This window comes from Pelodiscus sinensis, chromosome 9 (assembly GCF_049634645.1).
Source record: "Pelodiscus sinensis isolate JC-2024 chromosome 9, ASM4963464v1, whole genome shotgun sequence".
NCBI lineage: Eukaryota > Metazoa > Chordata > Testudines > Trionychidae > Pelodiscus > Pelodiscus sinensis.
This window is the reverse complement of record NC_134719.1, coordinates 61345581-61359420: the sequence shown is the minus strand read 5'-3', so window position 1 is coordinate 61359420 and position 13840 is coordinate 61345581. Positions and strand designations below refer to the sequence as shown.

General features: G+C 48.6%; 1 protein-coding gene across 2 annotated transcripts in view; it reads right to left on the bottom strand.

Annotated features, from left to right (window-relative positions):
* Positions 1–372: 372 nt before the first annotated feature.
* COP1 (COP1 E3 ubiquitin ligase) overlaps positions 373–13840 on the bottom strand; it is a 145925-nt gene continuing 132457 nt past the window's right edge. For both annotated transcript variants that reach the window (XM_075936898.1, XM_075936899.1), the window contains exons 19-20: positions 3975–4019; positions 373–1509 (exon numbers count right to left, since the gene is read on the bottom strand). In XM_075936898.1, coding sequence (XP_075793013.1) covers positions 1492–1509; positions 3975–4019 — 63 coding nt within the window. In that variant the 3' untranslated portion in view covers positions 373–1491. The remainder of the gene's footprint in view (positions 1510–3974; positions 4020–13840) is intronic.

The window sequence follows — 13840 nt, the reverse complement described above, 5'->3', positions numbered from 1 at the left end:
TCTGTTAGAAGGATCGCCCCCCTCATTCTTCCAGGAAGCTTCACAGCCGCTAACCTTTGGATGAGCGAGTATGCCATTCAGGCTCGCTCAAAAACGGAACGCAAGACTCTCCCTTCTACTAAGCCGAGCCCAGTGCCCACGAGGGGGAAGATGGATGTGGGAAGAGAGTGAATTCAAGTGGGACATTTGTAAATAAAATATTTCCATCCAGTATCACCATGCACCCATCAATACTTCAGGCAGATGAGCCTGGAACCAGATAAAACGGCTCATTCAGCTTGAACCTTAGGCTGCGGCAGAGACATTGGCAGCTTGGTATTATTGCCATGCACAAAGCGGTGATCTGTCTGCTTGAACAAAGTAACAACTGAACACTCAGCATCATGGTTTATTCCCCCTCTTTGTATGTACAATTAAGTGTATGCCTGGTTATTAAAAATAAAGCTCCTGTACCACGGCTCTGAAACACATTACGATCAATTCCCCCTTCATTACAACATTCAGAATGCTTGGCTTCCACACGCGATAGGGACTGGGGACAAACAGGCCACGCAGCAGATCGGATGGCAGAGTAGGGCTTTGGGAACAGGAGCGGAAGGATTCAAATCCAGCCCTGCTCAGCAGCAACAGGAAGTCATTAGCCAACGGCGGTTTGGCGGCCAGCGAAATAGTTCGGTGGAGTCGGTCCAGTTTGCAGATGTCCACGTCACAGTTGGTACCCTTGTTGTGCTGGCAGGCTGCCGAGACGCCACGGATTTGTGGGCATGGAGACAGAATGACCCTGTCCTTACAAGCAATTCCCCAGCCCTGCCCCCCGGCCCCAGGTTGGAGGGGGAGCTGTGCTGGGTGGGTGAGGGGGAAGCTGTCACTTTCCTGTTGGTAGCTGGAGGACTTCAACCCAGCAATTTTCATGAACACTGAATGCATCTAAAAATCAACACACAACTAAACCACATACATCTTACGCTCTCAAAACAATCTGCTTCCATGTCCGGGTAAGGCGGAGAGAGACTCTCCCAGCCCCCACCATGGGGATAGAAGAAATGTCCAGGTCAGGTGACCCAGAAGTGTGTGATTCCTTAGTACAGCCCTTTGGTGGTCCTGTTAGCTCCCTGCCCAAGTAAATCTGTTCCCATATGCGACGAGAGAGAATCTTCCAGCTTCACCTTGTGGCTCAATAATCTTTTATTCCTTTTTGTTGTCTGTATTTAAAAGGATTTGTTTCCCGATCATAAAAATTAGACAACCATACCACCACCACCAGCAGCAGCACCAAAGTCCGTGGAGTTAACCTCGATGGTAGACAGTTCACTGGGGTTCCCAGTGTTTCAAAAGGTCCTAGTCTGTAAATGGAAAAAAAACACCCCAAACATGATGGTTGTAGAGAGGACTATCAAGGTGGTTTTGGTTTCTTGCCCTACTGAGGATCCCAGACGAAAGCTGTAGCACGTCAGGCTAGGCCAAGTACCGCACACCTTGAGAGAAAACTCTTCATACCAGCTCCAGGACCTGGTTAAAAACATGGGAGCGAACAAGCAATTAGAACAGAGATGCACCATGTTCACTATCTCCTACATCACTAGGAGATGATCTGGCCCCTTTCTCTGCCTTTCTTACTCAGTACAGATGCCTTGCAGGTTTTTAAAATAGTATACAGTATGTTGGGATGGATCAGGAGGCAAAACTGTCCCACCTTCCTTGCTCCTAATAAACACGGTGGCGTCCCCGTCCACCGATGAAAACAACAGCCCCTACTGTTCATACATGCATGCAACTCTTCCAAGCTGCGACCGCATCATGATCTTCTGCCAGCAAGGTACAGTCCCTGCACACTGTACAGATCTGTGTGGCTATCCATTTGCTCTGAGTGTGTATTCATCCTTCCCAAATCTGGTCCCATCTCGCAGACCACAATTAAAAAAGGCAACGCCAGAATTCTAATATCAGTCACTGTTTACACACTTCTCTCTGTAGCTTCATTAATTGACAAGCTAGGAGCAGGAGTAAAATCTCCCCTTGATAAACGGTTTTCTCCTGCTGCTGGATTCACTTAAGGATGCCATAAGCCTCCGTGCATGTCACCAATTTCATGAACAGGGAAGTGACTGAAGTAATAGACATCAAATTGCAACCATACTAAATGAATCACTCAGGAGCAAAAAACCAGACCGTGCTACATGCTACTGCAGCAGGAGTTAGAGCGCGAATGCTGAATACTCTACCAGTTAAAAATGGCCTGCAAGTCCATAAGCCAACCCCACACACATCACTGGGCCTTTCAGGAGGCTGGAGGGGGGGCAGGAAGAGGGGGAGACTTCTTTCGGATTAATAAGGACCCAAGAGGTGAAGATTCTCCTATTCTGTTCTGGGTTTTTTTTTTTAAACCCAGAACTATCAAGTCGAGTCAGGTTTTACCAGCGAATCAGCATGTTGCTGAAGGTTACCGCCTAGAAGGGGAAAACTCAGGGGTGGAAAGTTCTGGATGCATTTGAAGCTGGATTGTGAAACACTAATCATCAACTATTACAGGAAAAGGCCAGAGCTGGGCTATAAATCCAGTTAGGCACCAAGCCTCTAGGGCTACGCGGATGGCGTCACAGTAGAGGTCAGTGTTGCTGATCGCCCTCGGGGCCAATCTGTGCAGCGCGTCCCATGATGCACCGTTCAGAAAGCACGCAAGTTCGGAGGTTCCCAGACCAAAGTCAGCAAACAAAGAGGGTCAGCATCACCGTGTGGTGGGGAAGTGCCAGGGACAGATTCATTTACAGAGTGCTCGTAGAGAGAGGTCCTCAAGGCAGGTGGCAAAATCATAGCAGCTAACCTAGAGTCCTGTGTACTACCGGGGCTGAAGATGGAGCTCAAATCTGATGTGAAATTCAAGTGTAATAGGCAAGTTTGCAGTTCAGATTAGCAGGCATACCGCACTGTCCCTGGGGAAAGGGAAGGAGAGCTCTGAGCGAGCTCACGGATTGCTGAACGCTGGCCTCTCTGTGCAAGAGGCAGCCAGCCGATTGTTTTACAGGTGGCTGTCGGGAGGTGCTGATTCCTGTGCTAGGTGAATGGTCCACGTCCTCGTTTGGAACAGCCACAGTTACGACTGCAAGTTTGGGTTTCAGCAGGATTCATTATGGCCCCCTAACTCTCTGGCAGCAGTCAGGGGACTGCGTCTGGCTAACATGGGGTTCTCAAACGTCTCTGCAGCACAATCCCCTTCTGACAAGTTACTATGTGATGCAGGATGTGGGGGGGAACCTGAGCCCTGCTGCCTCCGGGTGGGGCAAAGGGGAGCTGCCCTGCTGTGGGCAGAGCTTTGGCTTCAGCCCTTAGTCCCAGCAAATCTAATGTCGGCCCTGCCAAGGGGTCCCGACCTACAGCCTGAGAACTGCTGGACAAACACCAAGGAACTAAGTCAAAGCCTCCTAAAATCGAGGCTCACAGCCACAAAGATTAGCACAGATCCAGGACTGCTTACGCAGGTGTGCGTGGCTGGGGCATACAATTAAAGGCCTTTCACGAAGAAAGCGAATTCCCAGACACTGGGATTGATGACAAACCTCTAGCGGTTTTAGTGGCAAATAAAACGTGGCGCTTATTTGTTAGTACAGGAACACTGATCGTACGTGAAAACAGGCCAGCACGGCCTGGCTCATCTCAAGGGCAATGTACAGCAACTTGTTTTAAGCTTTCCCACTCTACGGCTGCTTCTCTCATCCTGCAGAGGCCCTGAGCATGGGCAACTGCACAGTGGCTGCTGGAGACTTGCCACCCTTTGTCCACACCTGCCTCCTAACCTGGCTCTTCTGGCTTCGGTTCCCTTTATTCCCCTCTCCCTTTGCCAAAGGTAAATGCATTGTGTAAGCTTCCGGTGCCCACAGCTGGGTTGACCTCCACTAATCAGCTGGACAGTCGCTCTGACCCGGCTCCCCAGGAATGGATCCAAAGGTTTAAAAATGGAGGTGCAGGAAATAACTCACCTTAATTGTCCCCTGACTGTTAGCAGCAATGAGCACGTTGGATTCCTGAAAGAGAAGAGGAGCCATTAGAGTTTGCAATGCAGCTTCCGAAGGGGGACGAGGTGGCAGACGGATTTCAAACCATACATTCCTTTGAAATCAGACAAGGGCTTAACTTTTGTGGGCAGAAGTCTTATTCTGAAAGATGACGTCAGCTAGAAGAATTACAAAGCAACCATCCTTACTGCTTGCACAGACATTTAAATCTCGGAAATAAATTGCAAACACGAATTCATCTTTGCAATACGCCTCTGAAGATGACAAGTAATATAATCATCACTCATCTCTTGGCAGCAGGTATGCAAAGGTCTGGTGCTTTAACGAAACTGAACAGAATAATTAACATGACCCCCAAACTCTCCAATTAGGGCAACACACCCAATTAAACCACCAAGAAATCTGAAGGAGAAAATGAGAGGACTACAGCAGCGTCTCACGAATCGTAAGTGTCTGAAAATACAGCAGTTCAAAAGGAAGAGAATCAAAGGACTTGGGCTGTAGCCTGAAGGATGCTAGAGACAGCTCTGTGTAGGTACCTGTGTTAGGTGTGTATAGAGCAGTCGTTTTCCACTTTTTTATCACTGTGCACACTCCCCACCGCTCCCTGTGGCCTGAGAATGTGACATGGGTCACAGCTGTGTGCTGACTGGGCCATCAGTGGCCTGTGGGCTTCAAACCCCTGGCATAGAGCATCAAGCTAGGCATACCTGGATTGTCAATTTATATGGCTTGCTTCCACCAGTTTGGCAGAGACCCAAGAAAATAAAGTTCCCAAATTTCAGCCTCTGGATGGGAGTGGGGCTGCTGCTCCTACGCACCCAAGTCCACCCCCCTTGAGATGTTGTGGTGGAAAGAGGGGAAGATGAAAAATCCAAAAAGAAAGAAAACCAGGAGGGCTATTCAGAAGTGGAAAGAAAACCACTGGAGGGAGGAAGATCCCTAGAAAAGAAATCGAAGAGGCAGAATCATACTTCTCAGACTAGCTTCCCACCTCTCTTCTCTTCCAGCCCCGCCTGGTCTAAACGCAGCTGGAACGACAAGCAGCAGGAAAACTGAAAGGTCTCTCTATCCTCTCAATGAACAGACTATCCCCACTTCAAAGGCCCATTAGAGACTTGCATGCAGGGAGAGCCAAAGGGCCCAAACCACTTGAGTAATACTGGAGAGGCTGGCACATTGTTAGCTCAGCAAATAAGTAGTTTAGGCTACAATCTGCCTCCTCACCAAGTTCTGAAGCGTGCAGGACCACCAGATGAGAGACGGAGGACGAGAAAACTGGTACGTTACTGAACATGACAAGTCTGTCATCTAACAAGAGATGCCTGTTGGTAAGCCACGGGACGACTGGTTGCAGATGGATTGGATCACCCCTGGACAGCATGCATGACACTTAGCAAGAATTCTTGGTAGTATCTCCCATGTGACCCTGTAAGCTAGGGGTCCCAAACTCCAGGCCCATAGGCACTGACCCAGGTCCCCAAACACCCACACAGTCCTGGCTGCAGAGGGTGCCACTCCGTCTGGGAAGCCGCACTGGCTGCCTCTGTCACCATGTGAACAGCACTGGCCAGGGAGCCGCCCGAGCGGATGTGCTTCTTCATCCGGCAGGGCGCGGGCTAGGGGGTTCCGCTTTTGGTTTTCCCATGTGGGGGCAAGGGATCCCCGCACGCAGATGAGGATGTTAAGGGAGTGGGCGGGAGCTCCCAGCACGAGGGAACAGGGGTGTCTGGGTGAGGACTCCATTTCGTGTCTTTGGTAGGATCCAGGTCTCCGTGTGGGTTGCTGGACACAGGGGGAGAAACCATCAACTTGCATGTTCTGTATTGCCAACCCCAAGCATTCACCACTCTGGGACAACCCTCACCCCCAAAAAGGGAAGGGCTTCTTGAAATCAGATACAAATACACTTGGGGAGCTTTTTATTTGGCACCGGGTGTTTGGGATCTTTGGCTAAACTCGGGGCACATTTTCTAGCCTTTCTCCACAAACCATGAGACTGAAAATCTTCCTTTAAAAAAAAAAAAAAGTGGCAGCAACCGGGACTGTCCGCTAATACCAGGCACCAGCCAGCCAGCATAATCTACTACGAGCCGTCACAGCTGAGAGCAGGGCATGAGGCAGTGAAGTTCCCACATCTGGCTTCATTCTAACAACGTGGCGAGGATTTCCAGGAAAACAAAAAAAGCCCCAGTCAGCAGGAGGCACGCGAGCCCATCAGGAGACTCTGCATCACTGATATCTAGTCAGCTTCACAAAACGAGTTAATAGTTGCACAGCTACACCTAGGGACCGGCCAGCCAGCCCTGCACACACCTTCCCCGGGCCACAGGAATGCACTGGCAGCGGCATGGAGCCTTTCTAGCGCCTGCTGCACAGCAGGTGGGCGCCACTGGCGGGTATTAGGTCCCTCGAGGGTGGGAGCTAGGGCTGCAGGATGCCGGGGGGGGGCGGGGCGGTAGGAACAGGCCAGCAGAAGGGACCTGCAGACACCCCTGCCCTCCCCCTGCCCCAAGTCCTGCCAGAGGAAGATGCCTGTTGGTCTGTTAGGAGGATCTGAAGACTGGCCCCAAGGTAAATTGAGTTTGAGAACCTGCTCTAAGCCAGAGCACGTTTGTGGAAAGTAAACCCTAAAAGGAACCACAAGATCCATATTGCAATTCTCAGGCAGGGATCAGCGGCCTGTCTTCAGATTGGGCACCGTCTCAGAACATCACAACTTTAATGGCTCAGCATACGATGCCAAAGCACAAGGACACTTACGTCATTAAGGAAAATCGTTGGTAAGAAAAACAAGGTTGGCACCTAAATGCCTGACAACAGGATTACTCTGAGATCTGACTCCGTTTTGGAGAAGTGGAGAGAGACCCCGAAGGTCTAGCACAAAGGGCTGGAGCCGATTAGTGGCAGTGAATGATTCTTTATTTGCACGGTGCATCGTTGGTGCAGCTTTGCCCCTGTGGGATGCATTACCAGCTCAACAAAACAATGCCGGAGGAGAATACACTTTCCTGGGAACCTGTCAGTTTTCCAGCAGCACTCCTCCCTGGGTCGGAGATAAATTACTGATCTGCTGCTTCCTTCCCCAGCACAGACAGACAGACGCAGACAGGGAAAATTAGCACCAAGTTTGCCACTGAACAAATGGCGACCAGCTTGTTAAGGCGCTGGAGCATTGCGCTTGCTTCTATAGGAGCACGCTCTAAGTAACTTTTTTATCCCCCGGGGGAACAATTTTCTTCCCCTTCATATTGCCTATAAAACAACCATTATGCTCAATGCATAAAAAGCGGAAGCAGGCTGTGAAATGAAAGCTATTTGCATAGCATGAGAGCTAGAGATTTACAACTGGTGACAGATGCACATGTGCTTAATCAATCTTTTGGCCTGCTTATACCTGAAAAGTTGCCAGTTTGTGCCATCTCTAAGGTTGATTTTACTGCTTAGCAGGAGCCATCTTGAGTTTCAAGTTCTTTGATTTATGCCCAGAACATACCCTGGCCTTTATTGGCGTATCGCCGATGCCATCAAAAGGCGGCAGAACCCCTCCTGGGAGCAGGAACCTCCCCTCTGTATGAACAGGTGCTTTCCTCCCAGTTACTAATTCTAGGAGGTGTTGGGTCCCACTCTCGGGGTGCATGGACCTCTCACACACGTGTCTTTTGAACAGTGGTGTGTACAGCACCCACACGCACAGCCCTGAGCCCTGGCAAGCCAGGGCCGGCCTCTGCGAAGGCGGCACCCTGAGTGAACTTGCACTTGGGCACCCCTGCCCGACCTACCCCGGGCATGATGCCCCCCTCATTTCCATTGCTCATGTGCAGGGCTATTGTCTCTCCCCTCGCGAGGGGAGTTGTCATAGTCTTCCTTGGCCAAGCCATCCCTGTAGGAGCTACCTGGAGAACGGACTGGTTTCGATTAAACTTCCCCCCCAAGATGCGATGCCCAGAAGGCGGCAGCTGCGTGTGAACGGCCTCAGACTGTGAAATGACACAGCGGGTGAAAAACTTGAGTGGGTCGCTCGCTCGGCCTTCAGCGGTTTCTTCCTGCACTTGCCCCCTCTGCCTGGTGCTTGGCCTGCAGCTCCTGGCGAGCTCCATGGGTAGCCCAAGGCTTTTGGCCTGTGGGGAGCCCTGGGGCCCCCAGCTTTAGTCCTGCAGGGGGTGCCAGGGCTCCCCTGAAAGGGCTTGTGTCTTCCCAGCTGGGAACCACTCACCTATAGCACAGAGGTCTGGTACTCATGGGGTTACTCCAGGAAGAACCTCCATACCTTCTCAGCAGGCCAGACCACCTGCTAGACATGGTGCTAGCCCAGGGTTTCCCAGCCTATGGGTCGCCATTACATTTCCAAAGGGTCGCCAGGTGGCTCTTAAGGAGCCAGTCACACATTGTTTTGAATTGCCCTGGGTCACCAAGTCTTCCTGAATTGTCAAAACGGGTCCCCATCTGGAAAAGGCTGGGAACCGCTGGGCTAGAGGAAGCTGACGTGTTTGCCACCAGGACTCTGGAGTTTCTGAAGAGACTTTTCTGGATTGAAGCTGCTCCTCTGGAAGCAGGTGATTTACACGTGCTTACCGTGAACGAAAGGCTCGGGGCATCCCCTTGCTAGACAGGACGCCCTTGGGCAGCAGTGGCAAAGCTGTAGCCACCTTTCAGTGGAAGGAGTCCAGTGCAGGATGGTCAGGCTCGCAGACTGCAGAGTTTGGATCCACCACACTGATGAGCCCTGTACAGAGCTTTCAGGCTGGGCTCAGATGGGCTGATGGCTTTCACAGCTGCCACAGCGCAGAGAATTAGACGTGTGCCGGAAGTGAAGAAATTGTGTCGCAGCTGAGAGCCAGAAGGGCGCACACTCGCCAGTTTCTGCCTCGCTGCCGTGGGTGGTAATGGGGAAGTCCTGTCCCTTATGAATTCCTGTGAGAATATAAGGCAGCACAAGGACGGAGGAGCAGTCCTGATGAATGCTGCTGCTCCGAAGGCTGATCTTGGCCGCCTGCCTGTCTACAATGGGATCCGCACTGACCTGTACCCCAAGACCAACAGATCCAGACAGCAACTGAAAGCTCTGCGCAGCCTCTCACCCCCAACTATAAAATGAGCCTCCAACAGCCAAGGCACTCACCGTGCCCAATCTCGTCACTGCTGAAAGACAGTTGTGAGAATCTACGTACTTACTCGGTCCTCCCCTTTCCTCCTCACCGTCTCGGTCCCTGTAGCATTCCCACTGATGAGACGCATGCATGGCACATGAAACGGCTTTCCCAGCTTCCCCCAGCTCTGCCAAATGCCCATCCTAGTGCTAGAGCTGCGGGACAGGGATCCCAAACCGACAGGCTAAACCCACAAGCATAAAAACACCCGTTATTTATTTATTTATTTGGGGGGGGGGGGGAGACGAGTGTAAGCAAAAGCAGAGGAAAGTCTGCCTCTTGCCTGCGTTTCAATTTGCTTTGCCCCCAAGCCAACATTTCAGAAGCTGTGGATCTAGACCTAGCATCTTCCTGACATATTTCTGAGAAAGATGTGATCTTCCTAGGATTTGGGGAGACAAAATCCTGTATGCTAGGCATGGAAATGGAAAGCTCTGCAATTTTTTTTTTTTTTTGCCATTAGAGATCTGTTTAAAAAAAAAAATCTAACTATAGTGATCTTAAATGCCCCAGAACACGTGCTCTGCTGAGACTATGGAAGTGTGCTTCACATGCTCTCTCCTGGATTGCAAAATGAAAGGCCCTATGCTGAAGAGGCTCAAAATAAAAAGAATTAATACGTACACCGCGCAGATCATTTCTTTTTCTTTTTCTGTCTGTGAGGACACTTCCTTCCTTGTCTACCAAACGCAAACGCAAAATATCAAAGCCTGGTGCAAATATGCCTGAGGTCTGAGGAATAGGAATGCAGGATGCTGATTTCTGAGCATATTCTCAATTACTCAAGTTTGAAATGAGATACTAAATTAGGGCACTTTTCATGTACCAATTACACAGATTATCTCCGAATGTGGTAGCTTTAAAAAAAATAAAACCATGAAACCTAGTCTAATGGAGAACAAAAAAAAAGTGCTCTAACTGAAAGAAATTGTATTGCGTATCTAAACCAAGCTCTCCAGCCCTAGAAACTAGCAAGTCCGAGAGAAAAATCTTGCTATATATTTTAGAAATGTACGCCCGGCTGTCCATGATACCGTTTAAGAACTCCTCCTACATGGTAAGAGCTAGGGCCTCCAAATCTGGTATGCAACTTGCTTTATCGTATGATAAGAGGAAGGTCAGGGTTTGGTTATGCCAGGATAACGGGATGTGTGTGGAATTCGACACTCATTAAATGATCTGGACAAACTGGAGAAATGGTCTGAGATTAATTTGTCCTTATTAAACTTCATCCTATTTAAGGTACTCAACTTAGGAAGGAACAATCCATTTCACACATACAGATTGGGAAGTGACTCTCTAGGAAGGAGTCCTGCAGAAAGGGATCTAGGGGTCATAGTAGACCACAAGCTAAGTATAAGTTAACAGTGTGACAAAAAAGCAAACCTGATTCGGGGATGCGTGAAGAGGAGTGTTGTGAGCAAAACACGAGAAGTCATTCTTCCGCTCTACTGTGTGTTGATTAGGCCTTAACTGGTGTTGTTTCCAGTTCTGGGCACCACATTTCAAGAAAGATGTGGAGAAATTGGAGAAGAGCAACAAAAATGATTAAAGGTCTAGAAAACCATGAACTATGAGGGAAGGCTGAAGGAATTGGGCTTGTTCAGTTTGGAAAGGAGAAGACTGAGGGGGACGTGATAGTGGTTTTCAGGTATCTAAAAGGGTGTCACAGATAGGAGGGGGGAAATCGTTCTCCTTAGTCTCTGAGAATAGGACAAAAAGCAATGGGCTTACACTGCAGCAAGAGAGATTTAGATTGGACTTCAGGAAAAACTTCCTCTCAGGGTGGTCAAACGCTGGAATAAATTGCCTAGGGAGGTTGTGGAATCTCCATCACTGAAGATATTTAAAAGCAGGTTAGACAGACACCTGTCAGGGATGATGTAGACGGTATTTGATTCTGCCATGAGGGCAGGGGACTGGACTCGACCTCTCGAGGTCCCTTCCAGTTTAGTGTTCTATGATTCTATGATTAAAATGGAAACGGCAGGTCTAGGAGGAGGGAGTAATACTGAAGAATGACCACAGGGGACAGAGATAGGGACCAGGACACTATAACCCCATTGGGCCAGAAAGTTTGTTCACGTGTCTGTGTTGACATGCACCCCTCCCCCTTGGCTGTGCCGACAGCAGCAGCCACGGACAGGCGATTCTTATCGGGCCCCATGCTGCTGCGGTGAGAAAGGCCTGGGGTTGTCCTCTCTTTGGGGCAGCCTGCAGACTGACCCCCTCATCCTCAGCCCCAACCCAGAACAATGATTGAAATGAAGAAAAACAAAAATAACCTTGAGTTAAGGACCCAAGCAATGCCGGGGAAATCTTCTAGTGAATAAATAATGCAAGGGCATTTCATAAGGGCAGTTAAACATTTAACGTTTGGTTTCGTCCTAGATACATTTTCCACTGAAGGTAAAATTGCTCCATGGATCTGGACACATGGCTCCGATTGTGGAAAAAAGAGGAAGTAAATTTTAGCTAAGGAAATATCAAGACAACGATCTTCATCTTGGTCATGCCCATATGTAGGTTTTACTACCAGCTGTGATGGTGCTACTTATTGCAAGCAACTGCAGTAACAGTTTGATGTGCAGAAGCTACAGTTTACTGAAAAGATCACAGGAGAATCTTTTCATTTAGTGCGCGTGCTAATGTTACGTCCGGTCATTTTTCATACTAAAAGGATTCAACCTCCGTCTTTTATGACAACAATAGATCTTACCCAAATTTACTGCACAAGCTGAGGGTTAATTTAAAAATAGGACCTGTAATGAAGATATCCTCTTGAGCCTGACCTTTTCCTGATCCATTTCACTCAGAAAGGGCTGGTTTATTATTACACCTTCCAAATACTTAACACTCATTACCAGGTAATTTGGAACATATATTTATGTGGGCGGGGGACAGATGGCTGAGGGTTAACCGGTTACCTTATAAGCAGGAGAATAAACCGACTGCTTAATCTCTTACATCCATACATCATCCTAACAATTTATTTTCCTTTCACATGCAAAAATCAAGGCTCTTCAACACAAAAAAAATAGATTAAATTAGGATTACTTGGAAAGAAATGTCCAACAGCCCAGGAAATACAAGAACATATTCAGCTCTCTCTTTCCCGCTTCAGCTGTTAATATAAAAACATGGGACTTTAAAAAAAAAAAGTTTGCACTTGTTACCTGATAACTGTGAATGACACAGAGAGCGTGTGTATAAGTAAAAATAAAGAGGGAACTGCCTAATTTGTATCAGGTCTGGTACAAACATCTGTGTGTTTTCTCGGCACACAGGAGTTTACAGACTTGCTACAGCATTCCAGCTCAGGAGAACGCTTTCAGATTAATGAGAGCGCTTTCATCATCTTAATACAAGCACAACCTGAGGCTCCAATAGCAGATGAGATGACTCCACAGGCGCAAAGTGGACTAGGCAGAAATTCATCACTTCCCAACTTTCATGTCCCTCCACACCATTTTAGTGCAGACCAAGGCCTTTAGGCTCTCTTATTCAGACTCTTTTTCAGATAAAACAAATCCCTCAAAACCAGAAATGGTTTTTTTTGGCAGTTTCTTGCCTGTATTTTCCATCTGCGTTACCTGTGGCTCCCTTGACAAAGACATCTATCCCTGCTTTATTCAAGTCTCTATATGGAAAATACCTTTTACTAGTTACTCTCATTTTTGGATTTCAGTTAATGCATTTTTTGCTGCTTTTATTCAGTCGGAGTTCAGCACAACAGCCTACCGTATAACCGGAAGCTGTTTACGGTCATACGTACACAAATCCGTGCCTCCACTCCCAGCGTACGGAAGCACAGAGGAAAGCACTTGCTCCAGGGAGAGACACTTGCATGAGAAGAAAGCCATTTGCCAGTGGAGTGTGAAATCATTTCTTCTTAGCATGACCCTTCTTTTCAGCATGTGCTTTTTAGAAAGGCAAGACCAAAGGGACAATTCAGAATCAGGCTGAAACAAAAAAAGTGTGCCTGACTGCATGTGTGTAGAGAGCTGCCCACAGGTTGCTACTGATGTATCCTACTTTGCGAGACCCTCTGAATCCTAGACAAACTCGGGGAGAGGGAGATGGAGACAGGGTGTGTGTGTGTGTACAGAGGGGAGGGGAGTTGCAAAATGACAATGGGACCTGGGGACCTCTGAAATTGTTATGCATCAGGTGCAATTCTCTCTGTGTGTCAGTCATTCGGAGACAAAAACGTATACAAATAAGCACCTACCTGGAATTCAGTCTGGAATAATTTGTCAGTGACAAATTATACTACAACCTACAGAGGCCCTGGTGGACAGTTCCCAACAGGCAGGCAAGCAGGCAGATGTATTAAAACAAATGTATGCCAGGATCAGCATAAAAATAACCCACCATCCACAGTTGAGGGAATACTTCGCTGCCCATGTGCTATCCACAACACGGGTCTCCAAAGCCCCACTGTTCCTACACAGGCATATTTCTTGGGATAGGGCTTCCATTTCATGCTCTCTCCACAAGGAAGCCAGTTTGAAGCCCTGGATGAAGTGTCAGCATTGTTCAAATGCAGTACGTAATAAGCCTGCAACATTACGATCAAACGCGCCACAAGGTAGCATCAGGATGGCAGTGCCACAAACAATGACTCTCTAAAGGCCTCATGTGGGTTGGATCCCCCCCCCCCCCCCATCTACTTGTCTC